The sequence below is a fragment of the Callorhinus ursinus genome, unplaced genomic scaffold (genome assembly GCF_003265705.2).
Source record: "Callorhinus ursinus isolate GAN/ISIS: 27379988/994484 unplaced genomic scaffold, GSC_fseal_2.0 scaffold10, whole genome shotgun sequence".
Lineage (NCBI taxonomy): Eukaryota > Metazoa > Chordata > Mammalia > Carnivora > Otariidae > Callorhinus > Callorhinus ursinus.
This window is the reverse complement of record NW_027397072.1, coordinates 50,405,320-50,423,339: the sequence shown is the minus strand read 5'-3', so window position 1 is coordinate 50,423,339 and position 18,020 is coordinate 50,405,320. Positions and strand designations below refer to the sequence as shown.

General features: G+C 47.4%; 1 protein-coding gene across 1 annotated transcript; it reads left to right on the top strand.

Moving 5' to 3' along the window:
• Nucleotides 1–457: 457 nt before the first annotated feature.
• Nucleotides 458–18,020, top strand: CCT7 (chaperonin containing TCP1 subunit 7). Its single transcript, XM_025868396.2, has 12 exons — nt 458–607; nt 5,881–6,034; nt 6,660–6,766; nt 8,324–8,449; nt 9,430–9,482; nt 9,837–10,008; nt 13,460–13,624; nt 14,440–14,628; nt 15,250–15,347; nt 15,724–15,856; nt 16,539–16,745; nt 17,647–18,020. Exons 1-12 carry the CDS (start codon nt 602–604, stop codon nt 17,866–17,868), a joined length of 1,632 nt encoding a protein of 543 aa, XP_025724181.1. The 5' UTR covers nt 458–601; the 3' UTR covers nt 17,869–18,020.

The following is an 18,020-nucleotide window of genomic DNA, read 5'->3' as shown; positions in this document are numbered from 1 at the left end:
AAGCCAGAAAACGGGCATTGGGGCCAGGTGTCGGGTGTCCACGCCGGCTTCTCTACTACTTAGCGTACAACTGTGACCTTGGACACCTTCGTAACCTCTCAGCCTCAGTTGCTTCATCTATAAAATGGGCATAACAGTACCAACTCGATGGGATTGAAAGGGCTTATGAGATCTCTCACCAGGTGCTTATTTAACGTAAGCCTATCCCATCGTCAGCGTTTAATAAATGCTTGTTTATTGTATTCCTTGGTCTGGCGTTCGGGGTGAGGGGGGATGGAATGAGGGTTAGTGGGTAACGCGGGCTCAACAAGGATTCTACATATTCAAAGAGGAAAGCACAACCAAAATCCGGCAACCCTTAGGTAACCAACACTTATCGCTAGAGCGCCCTACGACGCGCAGCCTCTGGTCCTTCTAGCCGTGTCGACTTTGTGGTAGCAAGCCATAGAGTGGCGGAAGTGGCTCCTCCCCTTCCTCTCTCGAGCCAACGGCTTGGCGAAGTTTCTGGGGACTTCTGTGGCGCGGGGGATTGTGGGGCTGCTGGGCCGCCCGGACGCGGAGAAGGCAGGAGGAGTGGCGGGCCGCTGAATAAGCTTTCAAGATGATGGTGAGTGGCGTTTCGCCTATCTGTCGCCATCCGCTGCTATCCGGTCCGTCGGTGGCGCCGCCCGGCCGGGGTCGGTCCCATAGGGCCCTCCGCTGCTTATTGACTCTGTCTTTGCCCGGACCCCCTGTCTACGGGCGACCCCGGCCCGCAGCGGCCTGGCTCGGCCCCAGCACGGAACTGGGGCCCTGGGCGAGGGCTTCGTGGGGCCGGAGAGAAGGCTTTGGTCTGGCCGGCTGGGGACTACAAGTCCCAGGCTGCTTCGGGCCCGCGAGCCTGCTTAGGGGACCGGATATTTGGAGCCCCCCACAATCATAACCTGTGTTAAACGAGTGCAACTTGAGCGTGCATTCATACTGGTCGGCGGGTGCGTTGGGAAGCGTGGGATGTAAAAACGTGTGTTTCCTAGAACGGGCTGAGGCAGCATGGGGCTCAGCCATGGTTGCACGCGGGTCCCCCAGCCCGCCTGCTGTTGCGTACTGGAAACAGACTTGGCTTGTACTTTAACACTCAGTCGTTCATTCCTTAAGGAATGCCTACTGAATGTCATGTAATGCCAGCTGGTTGTTGGGGGTGCAGCTCCTCAGCCGGGAGAATGGACAGGGCACATGGGGACACTACTTCAGAGGTGGGAAGACCCGGGCTCTGACTCCGACCTTGTCTGCCCTTCCGGATTTGGCAGCAGACCAGGCTTTTCTAGTTGGCCATCTAACTCTGGGTCTCCTTCTCTTGAATTAGGGGTGTTGATGAATCCCGGAGGCCCCCTGTAGCCCTTCTGCATTATCCCTTTCTGCCACCTCAGAGCTGTAGATGCCTTCCATAGATCCCAAGCCTGTTGCTGTCTCTTGAGTTGCTGTTGAACAGGGCCAGCTTTTAAGGGGGTGTCTGAGGCAAGACCCTGACTAAGATACTGCTCCCAGTGGTGCACTTGGCAGTTCACTCATTCATTTCGGTCTGTCAATCGGAGGAAGTCCTCTGTTCTTTTCTGGTCTTCTGCTGTTGCTTCCTGTCCCAGTAGATGTCAAACTGACACCTATGAGGTGTTCATTCTGTTACCAGATGCCCCGTGAATCCAATGGTACCCACGATAGAAGGAACCTAGAATTTATCTGTACTCTTTCTCCCCTTCACACCTCTAGTACTGCCCTTTATTCAGTCCCTCTTCGGCATTACCTATTCTTGAAGTCGCCTTCATCTTCCTGGGAGGCAGCAGAGCCCTTGAGGGTAAGGGCTCTGGAGCACACTGGATGCCTAGGTTTGTAAATAAGCTGGGCCACCTACTAGGTGTGTGACTTTGAGCACGTTATTAAATGTCCCACCCTCAGTGTATTAAGGGGATTCTTTGAGCTAATACATATAAAGTGTCCAGCATGTAGTAAGCACTCAGCAAATGTTAGCTGTTCTGCTAGGTGGTGGTTGTTTGCTTCCTTTCCTCCCTGTAATCTGTCATGCTGACAAGGCTACCTAAGAGTTTTGGTGGGTATTCAAAGAACTGAGGATCACAACCAAGGTTCTTCTGTCTGGTGATAAAACCCTTCACCGAGGGGCTCCACCACACTTGGGTTTTTCCTTAACTGACCCCTGCTCTGTTTCCTTGCTGTGTAAGTTTTTAGGGAGGATGAAGATGAAGATCATTAAGCTGAAATTCCAGAGTCTTCCATGAAACCCTTGGCAGATTACTGGTTCCACTATTGTTTCTTTACTTGAGTAAAAATGAGTGAGATTGAAAAGTAACTTAGAAAAGAAGCTGGACTTTCCATGGCAATGCATGCGCTTTGGGAGCTAATAGAAGAGGACCCATCCTGCTTGACCAGGCTTGGCTCAGTCCAGCTCTGCCACCTTTCCCTTCCCTTAGGATCCCTCCTCTATTCAGCCTGCCATCTCTATAAGGCCTGCAAAGCATAGGGAACGTGGGGACTATGATCAGCTGCTTCTGAGCCCTACTTTGTACTGAAGAATTCTCTGTGGATTTAGTGTGACCATACTGCGAGTACTTTTCCAAAAATTGGAAGCCAGTGCTATATCATGGCTTGTATCAGACACTTACAAGTATATATAAAGTTGAATTTTCAGTATCAAAAGCATATTGCATATTGCTTCATATGTGGCCAAAGCTAGGCACTCCACAAATTGAGACAACTATAATCCTTACCTTTGGGAAGCTCATACTTCAAGATGGCTGGTGGTATAAAAGTTGTACACAAGAGGAAGCAGAGGGAATTATGGAATCCTCTGTTCAGGGTGCCCCTAGTAGCTGCTGTTGAAAAACATCTTGGAAGAATTGGGGCTTTGATGAATTGCTCTCCTGGTAAGAAAGTGTTTTGTTTTGTTTTTTACTTTTTTAAAATATCTTCATACACACACACACACACACACATTTCATTAAGTAAACTCTGCAGCCAACATAAGACTCAAACTCATGACCTTGAGATCAAGAGACACATGCTCTACCATCTGAGCCATGGTAGGGGCACTTGAGTGGCTCAGCCATTTGGGCATCTGACTCTTAGTTTCAGCTCAGGTCATGATCTCAGGGTCCTAAGACAGCTCTCTGTCTGCTCCCCCAGCCCTGTGTACGCGCGCGTGCATTCTCTCTCTCTCTCTCTCTCTCTCTCTCTCACGTAAATAAATAAAATCTTAGAAAAAAAAATGGGGCGCCTGGGTGGCTCAGTCAGTTAAGCCTCTGCCTTTGGCTCAGGTCATGATCCCAGGGTCCTGGGATGGGTGCCCTCCCCCCACCGTGGGGATCCCCACTCAGCAGAGAGTCTGCTTCTCTCTCTGCCCCTCCCTCTGCTCATGCACATGCTATCTCTCTCAAATAAATAAAATCTTGAAAGGAAAAAAAAAAAAAAAAGGAAAGTGCCAGGGTAACTCTTGGAAATAAGCATACAGTTTGTGGAGGTGGAGGTAAGAACAAGCCTTCACAAGCATTGTTAAGTTATCCTACTCTGGTGGTAGGAGAGGTTGGAGAGGTAGGAGGTTTGAGAGGTCAAAATTTGTTGAAGGCAACAGGAAGAGCTTGAGATCCCAAAGTTAGTTTTTGGTTTGAAGTGTAAGACTATCCATGGCAAGGATGAACCGAAGAAGCTTGGGGGCTGCCATGAGGAATAATTTAGCAGGACTAGGAGAGTGTGGGGCCTTTGGCGGGACACCTTTTTCCTTACAGAAGGTGTAGGAGGCCTGAAAGAATGCTGGGAGTATAAAGAAGCCATTTCTTGCTGCCAGACCTGGGACACTTCTGTGAAAGGGAAGGAATTTTCCCTCTGGCCCATGCCTAACCCCAGATTTAGGGGGTTATCTGACAGGTATTCTTTTTTTTTTTTAAAGATTCTATTTATTTATTTGAGAGAGAGAGAGAATGAGAGATAGAGAGCATGAGAGGGAAGAGGGTCAGAGGGAGAAGCAGACTCCCTGCCGAGCAGGGAGCCCGATGCGGGACTTGATCCCGGGACTCCAGGATCATGACCTGAGCCGAAGGCAGTTGCCCAACCAACTGAGCCACCCAGGCGCCCTGACAGGTATTCTTAAAAAAAAAAAAAAAAAAAAAAAAAAGGTAACGTATATGTTTATTGGGAAAACATTGAAACAAAATAGAAAATACACAGTACAAAGCATCAAAACCCCCTTTACTCCCACTCTCTTATTCATTAGAGTTTGTTACGCATCTTTCCAGCCCCCTTTTATGCATTTACATATTATATCCTGCCTCCTGCTTTCTCTCTCTTTATATTTTACATAGATAAAGTATGAATCAGAACATACCATTCCTCTGCTAAAAGTTTTTCCAGGGCTCCCTTTTGTAGGAATAAAATCCAAACTCCTTACCATGGTCTACAATTGAGTATGCGATCTGGTTCTTGCCTGCCTCTTCAGCTCTATTCCAATCTTCCTCCTGCCCACTACCGTCCAGCCTCACTGGCCAAAGGCGTTGCCTTTATCAGGAATTGCCCAGCAAATACGGAGTCAGCCTCATGGGTCGCTAGACTTTCTGGTGTGTGAATCCTTGACTCCTTATTGTTGGATCGAGATCTCCCTGTGCTTTTGTTTCCTTTGTCTTTCCTGCTCAGACACCTGAAGTACCTGTAGGGGTGGACTGGGGCAGTGGCTTTCAAACTTCATATTGCAATCCGGGGTAAGAAATAAATTTGAAGTCATAGCCTAATAGTGCACACATAGCATAACAAGTTTTGAAACAGCACCCTTACCATATTCAGTTTCACACATACAAAATAAACTCACAAACACAGGGAAGACTGATTCTGGTTTATGAGCTCATCTCTGAAGGCACAGGTTTTGATGGAAACTCTGGTTTGCTAACGTAAAGAATTACTGTCTGCTAATAATGGTCACTGAAGCAAAGGTCTCTAAGCAGGCTTTTAAAATAGGCAAGGATCCCTGTTTTCCCAGAGGTTCTAAGGCAGGTCTGCAAATTAAGCCTCTGTAGGAATAGTGACTGTTCTGGAGGCTAGCATGCAAAATAGAGAAAAATTTCTGTGGGACATTTGATTGGAGACTGGTCACAGGGAAGCACTCTGGAACTAGCATGAGAGATGGAAACACTGTTGTATGAATCAGATTTGTTGTCATTTTGTGAAAAGGCTGTTTCTTGGCCTGGCTCCTTCCATACACTCCAGCTAAGCATAGTTAGTAAGGCTGCTTGCCTGGGCATCTCCAGGACACCACCTGAAGCTGTTGGTGCCTCGTGTTTTGCATCAGTGCTCCATCAACTTCTCTAGGATTGAGTTGTAATGCAGATAAGTGGTGGTTTTGCTGGAGGGTGAACACTGAGCTTCTTCCTCCTGTGCTGTGACCTAATTCTTCAACACAGGGAATAGTGTCAGAAGTTGAAAAGGGTATGCTTATTCCGCTGAGCACTGGAGAACACAGTATTTGATTTGTTCTTTTAGACTAAATCATGCTCCTCATACCATTTTCTAGCACACCTGCAGGGTATGCTGTGGTCTTGGCAGTATCTCTGGATATAGGGGCTGGTTAAGGAATCAGTGTGGTAGATAGTGGGAATATGGTTTTAAAAAGCCTCCAGAGGGTTGTGAGATCAAGCCCTGCATCAGGCTCCGTGCTCAGCAGGGGGTCTGCTTCTCTCCCTCTGTACCCCTCCTCATGTGCATGTGCGCACTTGGCGCTCACTCTCTCTTTCCAGTCTTTAAAAGACTTACATATATTTCTGTTATGGGAGAGTATCCTTTCTCCTCCCTCCTTGAAATTCATTGTAATAGATGATTATTAAAAGCGGTCCATTGCTCTTTCTTCTCCAGCCCACACCAGTTATCCTGTTGAAAGAGGGGACTGACAGTTCCCAAGGCATCCCCCAGCTTGTAAGTAACATCAGTGCCTGCCAGGTGATTGCGGAGGCTGTAAGAACCACCCTGGGCCCTCGTGGCATGGACAAGCTGATTGTAGATGGCCGAGGTAAGTCTGCAGGGTTCCTCAGGCCACGGTGCAGGAGAGGAGACTCCTGGGGAATGTTTGGGGCTAGCAGAGGTTGGCATCACAAATGCCACTGCTTTTAAGATCTCTGAGGGATTGTTCGCCATGAAACAGTTCCATTTCATACTTTGTCCTGAATGCTGAACCCTATGGGAATATATGGGAGAAGTTGGGCTCAGGAGCCTGTTGCTTCTTAGAGGCAGCCTGGAAACATGAAATAGAACCATATGAGTTGCCTGTGGTCGTTCCCATTGTATCATGTTCCCAAGACAGAATTCCCCCTCATGTTGCAGTGTATTAGCTGACATGTGAGATGTTAGGGTATCAACTGTGTCAAGAATATCTAAACGGTTTCTCATTCTCATTTAATTAATAGTTCCTACGTTCAGTTTGAGGTGTGCTAAATGCAGTTCAGAGAAAATCAGGAGCTCATGATCTTTGGAAGCTTGTGATTTTAGGTGGCCCTTTGTGCACAGAGCTAAGTCTATAAAAAGATGAGTTCGCATGTGCCATGATCTCTCTCCCACCCCCATAAAGTATGCGTGGGCTCCCAAGTCCAGCTGGGAAAGGGGTCTTTAAATTTTTACTTTTTGTTTTTCCTTTTAAGGCAAAGCAACAATTTCTAATGATGGGGCCACAATTCTGAAACTCCTTGATGTTGTCCATCCTGCAGCAAAGACTTTAGTGGACATTGCCAAATCCCAAGATGCTGAGGTGGGAAAATCAAGCATATGTGTTTAAAGGTTGAAATACATGCCTGCTTGCTCCTTTGCTTTTCTGTCTTAAAATTTTTTTTATTTTAACTCTGAAATTATGATTTCACAAGTAATACATACTTGTAAAATATTTAGATGGAATTGACAGTCTTAAAATTTATACTATTTCACTGCATGTAGCTGAGATCTTAGGACCAGGCTCATGTACTGTCATTCATATCACTGACACAGTAAATAATTTAATCTCTCATGTGTTAGTCACCTTATGAGATGGGCCTGGAAACTTTAACGTTTCCAGTTTACCTCTTGTTGTTTTTTCCATGCTGGTAAAATATAGATAACATAAAAATTTATCACCTCAGCCATTTTCAAGTGTACAATAGGACGGCATTAATCAGTCTGTCTTAAAACATTTCTAACAGGGGTGCCTGGGTGGCTCAGTCCATTAAGCATCTTCCTTTGGCGGGTCATGATCCCAGGGTCCTAGGGTTGATCCCTGCATCAGGCTCCTTACTCACTGGGAAGCCTGCTTCTCCCTCTCCCTCTGCCTGTCACTCATCCACTTGTGCACTTTCTCTCACTGTATTTCTCTCTGTCAAATAAATAAAATCTCCTAACACTAGAATCTTGATAATAAATGTTGAGAGGAAACAGGCTTGCATTTTAGAGTATTACAAAGATGTTCTGAAGTTATATAAAAAGGTTTATTAGGACCCAGTAATCTATGGAACAGTATTGCTTGTATAAAATTAAAGTGAGAATAGTCTGGATTTGACCTGTTACTGTCTTCAACAAGGGACTAATACCTTTCTGGCCAGGAATTTGGCAGCTTAAACCTTTTACCACAGTAACACTTTTCCCCCCTTGAAAATCCCTCACATTACACAATGGACATAAGTGAGTTGAAAGTAAATTTCTGCCAAATCAGAGGTGAGCTGGTTTTAGCTCTTATTCTTTTTCTCCCTCATTAAAAATAGGGTTTAGATCCCATTGTAGAAAATGACTACGTTAGAAAGGTTAGCATACTAGTGATCTGCCTATTCCAAACTGTTTAAAATGTAAAGGACTTTGGCTGGTCCTGGAAGGTTTGTTTTAGTGGGATTTGGCTGGAAATTATCTTTTTGTAAACTCTTATAGTACTTTGTACTCCTTAAAAAATATTTGTCTCATGTCTCTTGCTACCATGGTTACTTAAGACATGTAAGCATTTTATTATAAGTGTGACTGAGACTATCTTATTCATCACGCCTATGTGCAGTAAATAAGTTCTTGGTTAATCTGCTTATGTGATTTATATCCTGAGGAACTTTGAGTGTCCAAATCAGCCCTCTTTGAAGAATGGGCCTGGCTGGGGAATTAATACCGTAGCCCAAAGCCATTTGATGGGATGGATACCTAACTACCATCACCTTCCTTGTACTTGTCGCCATCACCTCTGCTTCCAAAAAACACATTTCACACCCATTTAAACAGTCCCGTAGGTTGCCTAAAAATGGCGTTTCAGGCTTTATCTCTAAACATGAGAAAATGTGAATTTCCTGTCATCCTCTTCCAGGTCGGTGATGGTACCACCTCAGTGACCCTGCTGGCTGCAGAGTTTCTGAAGCAAGTGAAACCCTACGTGGAGGAAGGTTTGCACCCACAGATCATCATCCGAGCTTTCCGCACTGCCACCCAGTTGGTACGGGAATATTGGCTACCTTGGCCTTGTGCCTGGGTACCTTCATGTTTCTCTTAGGATACCTTTAGCGGGGTATAGGGAGACTGGTAATATGGTTTCTTGGACGTTTTCTGACTTCTCCCTGCGAATCTCAGTTCTACCATTCAGTAGCTATCTCTTTAAGCCTCAGGTTTCCTGATGGGCTCAGTAAGTGAGAGCTGGTGTTTTTTGATTTTTTTATCAAGTTCCTCATGGCACACATCGTGAGACCCTGCTTTTATTGATCTTTGACCTTCATTCTGTGATCTTGGGCAAGTCAATCCCTCTAGGCTTCACTTTCTCCCTTTACTGTCTCTGTTTCGGGGGCATGTGGGTGCCTCAGTTAAGTGTCAGACTCATGATTTCAGCTCAAGTCATGATCTCGGGTTTGTGGGATCAAGCACTGGGTCAGGCTCCACACTCAGTGGGGGGGTCTGCTTGAGATTCTCTGCCCCCTCCCCAAAAGTTATTTACTATCTATTTCAGGTTGGTAACTTTAAAATGAGATCATATATGAGAAGTGCTTTTGAAAAGATACTAAGTTTAACATACAAATATGTTGCATAACACATCTAATTAACATATAAAGCGCTAGAAGTCGTCATGGGTGTTTTCCATAAGCCAGAAGGTTTGGCCCAATCTAGCGTCCTAGGTTGTTTCCACTCATTTAATTTAGTATGTTCCCTGCATATTCAGAATTAAATCCTGGAAATACCCTGAGGATTCTTCACAACTATACTATACCATACCTCTTCCTATACCTGTTTGTCACTGGGAGTTTTCTAAACTGTAAAGATGTGTGTTTCCGGGCAGCTACAAGACTTAGAAGTGTTGTTTCAGCTGCAGAATGGGAATGTTTAAGATTTGGGAGTAAACAGAATAGAGAGTGGCATGAGAGACTGGGACCACCTCTCCAGTTTGCCTCTGACACCAGAGACTCACTCGGCTTCTATTGTTGGCAGGCAGTTAACAAGATCAAAGAGATCGCTGTGACCGTGAAGAAGGAAGATAAAGTGTAAGTTTTCGGTGGGCTTTGTCAACCTTGACTTTCTGTGGCCAAATTGGACGTAGAAGTGTGTTGCCATCCTATATGGGCCTGGGGCTATTTGGCTCTTGCCAGACCCTTGGTTGTGCCCTCTCTCACATAGCACAAAAGGGGCTGTACACTGTAGTTTTAAAGTTGTCACACATGAGGTCTCTGACTGCAGTCACCATCTGTCAGAGAGAATCTGTCCTAAAGATGTGGAAGATGAAGTTGGTGTGGGCTTAGTTTAGAGACCAGAACAGACACCTGCTCCACATTGCAGTAGACTCAGACAAGAGGGGCTTTCCGGGCCTGACGCAGGTCCCACCCGTCCTTATGTCCCAGGGAGCAGAGGAAGCTGCTGGAGAAGTGTGCCATGACCGCTCTGAGCTCCAAGCTGATTTCCCAGCAGAAAGCCTTCTTCGCTAAGATGGTGGTGGATGCGGTGATAATGCTCGACGATTTGTTGCAGCTTAAAATGATTGGAATCAAGAAGGTGCAAGGTGGTGCCCTAGAGGTAAGCCTGCTGCCGCCTCCCTAGGGAGGCTCTGCTTTCACATGGATTCTCCAGACAGGTTGGTATAGGAGGTAAACACACATTCCAGGTGTTGAGAGAATGCATGTTGGGCTGGAAGTCAGACTTGAGTTGTAGTCCCCATGCTTTCGCTACAGCCTGTCACTACATACATTTTGTAATTTCTCTGGACCTCTGTTTACTTGGCACAAGAGCAGATTGAACTCGTTGATTTTTAGGATGTCAGTGTGATGTGGAAGGGGGTAGCGCTAGCTCCACCTGATAAATTACCTATGACCCTCTCAGTTAATCAATCTGAGAAGTACTTCTCAGTCCACTCTTTTCCAAGGGACGCGCCAAGCTCTCCTTTTTATTCATTTATTTTGAATAGGTGATACATAGTTCTAAATGTATAAAGGGGCCTAAAGATAAAAATAAATGTCCCCTGTATGGTTCCTGCCCCAGATACAACCACAATTAAGTGTGTGTGTGCGCGCGCGCACATGTGTGTACACACATGGCGTGCAGGTGCTTCCCGAATTACTCTATGAATTTCTAAGTATGTATGTAAATAGTGCTTTTCTAAACACAAGCGTTCATTTATAATACACAGTGTTGTAACTCACTTTTGTCCATTGAACAACATATTTTAGAATTTGATCCATATTAGCATGTGGGGCTTTTAATTCAGTGCTGCATGATAGAACTGTCTGCGATGGTGGGACTGTTACATGTCTGTGCTGTCCATTTTATGGTAGCCATTAGCCATATGTAGCTACCAAGCCCTTGAAATGCAATTAGTACAACTGAGGAACTAAGTTTTTAATTTAACTTTTATTTATTTAAATGGAAGTAGCTTTTATTTATTTAAATGGCTCATGGCTACTGCATTGCCCAGCATAACTGTAACTTGTTCTTTTGTAACACAGTGGTATCTGTCTGGAAGCCTTTTTTGATGTTGTTATCTCCGTGCCCTTTGGGCCCTTCTCCACTCCGGCCTGCCCTACTTCTTTACTCCACCTTCGTGACCTGTGGTATAGACAGGGCAAGACCGGCCTGAAATATTATATGCTGGCCTGGCCCTTCAGTTTTTTTCTTTGACTTTTACCCTTCCAGATTACATCCCCACTCTGTTCTCCTTCCTCCTGTCTTGGCACATGTCAGTAGACTGAGGTTCTCTCTCTTCTGTAATAAAGCTGTGAGAAATCTGAAGGTCATCTGAGCAACTCCCTTGTCTTTGGCTCCTGTACTGCTCCTTTCTCAGCCCACCATGGTTTACTGACTTTGTCTCTACCCACTGCTTTGGTAGCAGTCGCCCATCTTCTCACGGGCCTTCCTATTCCCCTAGACTTTTTTTTTTTTTTTTTAAAGATTTTATTTATTTATTTGAGAGAGAGAGAATGAGAGATAGCACGAGAGGGAAGAGGGTCAGAGGGAGAAGCAGACTCCCTGCCGAGCAGGGAGCCCGATGTGGGACTCGATCCCAGGACTCCAGGATCATGACCTGAGCCGAAGGCAGTCGCTTAACCGACTGAGCCACCCAGGCGCCCTCCCCTAGACTTTTGAGATTAGATTGGCATTCACTCACCTAAGGATCAAAATAATAATTTTATCTGGTGAGAAAGCCAAGGGCTCCAGCCTACTTTTTCCTTAGGCCGTCCCATATTTCTTAAGTGCATATAAAACCTGACACACAGAATTCAATAAATGGTGGTAGTAATTATTTACTTATTCTCAGGATTAACTGAGAACTTCCTGATCTGTATCTTCAGTCCTTACCTCCCCCTTGAGCCTCATGCTCTTGTATCCAACTGGTGCTGAATGCCTCATCTCAGTGCTCCAGACCTGTAGCACTTTCTGTGTTCCTTGACATAGTTGGTGTCTCCACCATTGAATCAGTCACTCACACACCAGAAATCCAGGGTCATCTTTACAACTCCTCAAAAAATAAAAATGAAAAAACTTTCTCCGAAAATCTTTACAACTCCTCACAACCTGTCAGTCACCATTGTCTCATCTTGCCTGCCAGTTTACTATTTACTTCTGCGAACTCTCTTTCACTTACTCTCAAGACCATTGTCCTGGCAGTGGCCACCCTTCTTCCAGTCTTGGATCCCCTCAGTCAGCCCTATTTTCTGTTGTTAAGGTGAAGTTCCACAATTTACTACCCTGTGGAAAGCCTGTTGGGGTTCCACATTGTATACAGGATGAGAGGCAGGCTTTAGCAGAGCCTGTAAGATTCTCTTGCACTGACCCCTGCCCTCTGCTTTATATTCCTGCAGCTGCCAATGGCTTTGCATTCTCTGACATCACCACACACTGCCTCTGTGGAACATCTTTCTCTTTTTCTGTTTGATTTCTGCTTATCCATCTTTTTTTTTTTTTTAAGATTTTATTTATTTATTTGAGAGAGAGAATGAGATAGAGAGCATGAGAGGGGAGAGGGTCAGAGGGAGAAGCAGACTCCTTGCTGAGCAGGGAGCCCGATGCGGGACTCGATCCCGGGACTACAGGATCATGACCTGAGCTGAAGGCAGTCGCTTAACCAACTCAGCCACCCAGGCGCCCTTCTGCTTATCCATCTTGATTAAGCTGAGGCATCACCCCCGTTAGGATGCTGTGGATTTAAGTGATGCACAAACATGCTCACTGGTTACTGCAGTATTAGAGATTAGCGCTGGCAGAGAACAGAGAGGTCACTGAGCTGAATATACTCTTTTTTATCTAGTGGGAAATGACTTGGTCATTTAGTAAGAAAGAGATCTGGGTTCTGAACCCAAGTCTTTTGATAGTGCTGAAGTCAGTCCCAAGTGCAGCATGCTTTCTTGCTATTCCCTACTATTAAATCCAACCCACAGGAAGCTCATGTTCTGAGGGACTGAAATGTAGGACGCCACAATTGTAGCTAGGGAACTGTACAGGGAGTTTCTGACCCTTTGCATCCTGGGAAGTGGAAGCACCTAGGCTCCTGCACACAGGTCCCAGTGTGTGTGCGCGCGTATGCAGGGCAGATACAGAGGGCTGTGGGGAGGGCGTCCAGTAGAAGACTGGGTGGGGGGTTGAGTTGGGATTGAAGGGGGAGGCATTGGGCAGCCTGTGCCTTATTCATAAACGCCCAGTCCCATTCCTGGCACTGGAGGCTTGCATTCAGCATTCTCGCTTGGCTCCTGCTTTGGAGGTCAGGCTTGGAGGATGGCCCATACAGCCCTTTACCATGCTTAGTCTCTGCAAAGGATTGATTTCTTTCTACTGGAGGGACAACCAAAATACGTTTTGAATTTTTCCCAGCTTTTATGTAAATGAAAAGGCTTTGTTGTAACAGCAAAGTAAAGACACATGGTTAACTCTTTCAGGTTCAGGGGAATGGACACACGTTAGCCTAGTACACCACTGGCTTGATTTCCTTTCATGCCAGTACCGAACTGTTGACTGTTTGTTGTTTTTTTTTAAACAGGAGTCCCAGCTGGTAGCTGGCGTCGCATTCAAGAAGACTTTCTCTTATGCTGGGTTTGAAATGCAGCCCAAAAAGTACAATAATCCAATGATTGCCCTTTTAAATGTTGAGCTTGAGCTGAAAGCTGAGAAAGATAATGCTGAAATCAGAGTCCACACGGTTGAGGTAGGCCCCATCAGTTGGCAGTGGCTGGGGAACAGTCAGCTTTCTGGGCTAAAGCCTTGGGTCTTTGTGGCCATCTTGGGCCCAGCTCTGTTTCTCAGGCTCCCTGTGAACTCCATTCTCCTCCTGGCCCCCTGAATATGCTGATGTCCAAGTACCAGGCCCACTTCTTTTCCCACTCTACTCTCAGAGTGACCTGAACCTGAAGAGATTTGGATAGGGAAGGCCTGCTGAAATGTTGTTCTCTGGCCCCAGGGAAGGGGCTGGCGGTGGCCTTCCACCTGTACACCGAGCCCAGGATTTTGAGTCCTCTTATTTGAGCAGATAAAGGCTCTCCTTCTACACTCGGTCCCACACTATAGGGACAGGTGTGTTCCCATCACTGATAATACCAAGGCTGTCTCTGGAAGTAGCCATGTCACCCAGCTATAAGCAGGTGCTATTAGGTAATGTGCCCCCAACACGGAATGGCCGCTGGGGGAAGGGGTCTTGTCATTGGGAATTCCATGGGAACAGCTTCTCAGAGGAATCTAGAACTCTGTGAGGCTAAACTATTTCTTAAACCTTGGCATGCCGGCTCTGGAGGAACGCCTGGTCCTGGGGTTATTTTCTGTTTTGGTGTTTGAAAGTTTTAGGTGGTTCCTAAGTTACCGTATGGGGTCCTTGTTTAGTTGGACTGAGGAGAGGCTATTCTGGTTACCCTTGTTAATTCCCAGGTAAATCAGCATATTTGACTTCTGCGGGGAGGTATAGTTTAGCCTACCATCTATGCTAATCTCTCTCCAAAAGCATCCTCATCCTTTCCTGGGTCTCTTCAGGATTATCAGGCAATTGTTGATGCTGAATGGAACATTCTCTATGACAAGTTAGAGAGGATCCATCATTCTGGAGCCAAAGTCGTGTTGTCCAAACTCCCGATCGGGGACGTGGCCACCCAGTACTTTGCCGACAGGGACATGTTCTGTGCTGGCCGAGTGCCAGAGGAGGATCTGAAGAGGACGATGATGGTAACCAAACATTCGTGTGCTGCTCCTTGGCCTTTGTGGGCCCAGAGGGGTTTTCATTTACTCCCGGTATACTGGAGTGCACTCTCAGGTTGGCATGTGACTCTAGGCCTGTCTTTGCTTTTTTTGGCCTTGAAGCACTCCAGTCCCCATGTGTCACGTGCTCGGTGTAACTGAAACGAGTCAGGAAATCTAATTTGTGAGGGTACCTAGTAGTAATGCCATGATCAGCCATATAAACTCAAGTATTGGTGTTTCCAGCCAGGTTTCCTCCTTTCCTTTTTGAGCATCTCACCAAAGACGTGTTAGGTCCAAAGCACCGATCCTAACTAGTTGTTCAGCCCAAGGCACGCTAGTTTGGGGGAGTGGGTTTTGGGTGAAGTAAAGGGTCCCCATCTCCTTTTAACTAGGCCTGCTTGCCTGTCATTTGTCTTTGTTCTGTTTTATTTTCCCCTCTTCCAGGGGGTAAGGGTGAGAGTGGGTTATCCAGGGCAGGGGGCTCTGGGGCACTGTGGCAGGATTTAGCATGAGAATTGGCTTTTGAGGCTAGATGGCACAAAGCTCTCTTCAGGCTTCACGTGAGCCTTAACTGCCAGATGATCTCACCGCCTTGTGCTCATTCAGGCCTGCGGAGGCTCCATCCAAACAAGTGTGAATGCTCTGTCGTCAGATGTGCTGGGCCGCTGCCAGGTTTTTGAAGAGACCCAGATTGGAGGCGAGAGGTAAGCCATAGGCCTGGGCTGCCTCTTGGCCGAGCTCACGGGACCTGCCTGAGTCTGGCCTTCTGCCATCTTTTGGGGGGTGGTAGACAGCATGTGCTACTCTTTTTTGAGGTCTCACCTTTTGGGGTATAACTCAGATACGAAGTATTTCGAGAGGGAAGGAGGTCAAGTTGGGTGTAAAGTCTGACTCCACATTATTTTATGCCCCAGGGTTATAGCCCCAAACCTTCCCCAAAACATGTCTATGAGAGTGGGATTAGAAAGCCCTAGGGAGGAACAGAAGAGCAGCTGCTGAGCTGGGAGGATGTGGTGAGGTCAGATGCAGCAGGTTGGCAGCAGAAAGAAGTTGACATGTATGATTTGATCCTGGGTGTAGGTACAATTTCTTCACTGGCTGCCCCAAGGCCAAGACTTGCACGATCATCCTTCGTGGTGGTGCTGAGCAGTTTATGGAGGAGACAGAGCGGTCCCTGCATGACGCCATCATGATTGTCAGGAGGGCCATCAAGGTACTAGGCTGGGGGTGTCCTGCCTCCCCAGCTGATAAGACCCTGGATTTGTGTGGTGATTTCTTTTTTTTTAGTTTTTTTTTTTTTTTTTTTTTAAAGATTTTATTTATTTATTTGAGAGAGAGAGAATGAGAGATAGAGAGCATGAGAGGGAAGAGGGTCAGAGGGAGAAGCAGTCTCCCTGCTGAGCAGGAAGCCCGATGCGGGACTCGATCCCGGGACTCCAGGATCATGACCTGAGCCGAAGGCAGTCGCTTAACCAACTGAGCCACCCAGGCGCCCCTGTGTGGTGATTTCTTCCCTGTATAACCTGTCTTCCCTGAGTTGCCTCACAAGTCATAAGGAAATAGCCTCTCAAAATAGGTCAGGCCACCTTAAAGGCTATGACTTGTGAGCCAGCGGGGAAGCTGCTGTTGTCAGCCATCCCAGGGACTGTACCAGTGCCCTCAAACTACAAGGTGACCTCAAAGATGGTCAGGAACCAGAAGGTTCACTGGATTGTAGTTGGCATGTGCTAGATAAGAGCTGCATCTAGGCTTCCTGGGTTTTGGGATGTGGGAGGAATGAGGAATCACTCCGTTTCTGTGCTAGAGGGCCTGCTGACTGGCTGGTCCAGCTTGGCTGTGGCTGGAGCTTGGACCAGGGGCCTGTTAGCATTGAGAGGTGGGTCTGGTCTCTGCAGAACGATTCAGTGGTGGCTGGTGGCGGGGCCATTGAGATGGAGCTCTCCAAGTACCTGCGGGATTACTCAAGGACCATTCCAGGAAAACAGCAGCTGTTGATTGGGGCATATGCCAAGGCCTTGGAAATTATCCCACGCCAGCTGTGTGACAACGCTGGCTTTGATGCCACAAACATCCTCAACAAGCTGCGGGCTCGGCATGCGCAGGTGGGTCCCTCTCCTTGGGGTCCAGGGATGGGGTGCATGGGGATAAATGTTCGGTGTGTGCCGCGCCTACTCAAGCTCTGCGTGTTGGGCCCCAGTGACGGCTGGAAATGAACCCCGTACCAGCTAACTGGGCCTCTGAGGGCAGAGAGAAAGCTGCGGTGCCAGGACTGGAGCTTCCAGGGCTTTCTTCAGTGCCTGTACCGAGAGTATGGTCCCGCTCCTCGCAGTGCCATAGGAGGAACCAGGGGGACCCTGCTGCCGCCTCCCTGGAAGCACACGCTGACCACATGTATGGGTTCCCCAGGGTGGGGGTGAAGCGGGCCGGAGCCCTGCCAACCAGCGGCCCAGCCACAGCTCTACCGCCTCTAGGTTGGGCTCTCTCTGCGAGCTTAATTTGTTATTTGCTGCTTAGCAAGTATTTGTTGAGAGGGATTTGTTAAGTGCTCGGCACTGTGACAAAAGCACTCAGTGAGTGATCTTGTTTGTGACTTGTGTGTGAGGGCTTGAAGCACCTCCATTTCCTCATCTGAAATGGAGACTGACGGAAGCAGTGAGCTTAGTAAGGGATTAGAAAGTGTTCCTCTTGAGAAATACACAGTCCTTAGGGTGACCTGAGGACGGGGCCTCCCCAAAACACAGCACATTGTCCGGAAGAGGGCCCAGAGCTCTTTTGTGAGCAGCATGTTTAGGGTTTGAAGGGGTGGGTGTGAGGGGCATGGGTGGGAAGACGCACACGCCCAGGTTCCTGGTGTGACACCAGGCAGACGCCATCTTCCTTGGGGAAACGCAGGCAAGTTCAGGAGAGTGAGGTTTCCTAACGCCCGGAGTCTTTTGGAGGATATGCGAGAAGAAATTTGAGAGCAGTTGCCTATTAACCTCCCCTCTTTTCCTGTTCTGTCAGGGGGGCATGTGGTACGGAGTGGACATCAACAGCGAGGACATTGCTGACAACTTCGGGGCCTTCGTGTGGGAGCCAGCCATGGTGCGCATCAATGCCCTGACCGCAGCCTCTGAGGCTGCCTGCCTTATCGTGTCAGTAGATGAAACCATCAGAAACCCTCGCTCAACCGTGGACGCTCCCCCAGCTGCGGGCCGGGGCCGGGGCCGGGGCCGCCCACATTGAGAGGCATCTGCCCCTCACACGAGTGGCTGGCAGGCTGGCCGCAGGGTACACTTACTTTCCCTGTCTTGGTCCGTTGGTATTACGAGGAAAGGGTAGTGATTGGTCCACTCTGTTCTCACTGGAGGTTATTTAAATAAACGTAAGACTTAGAA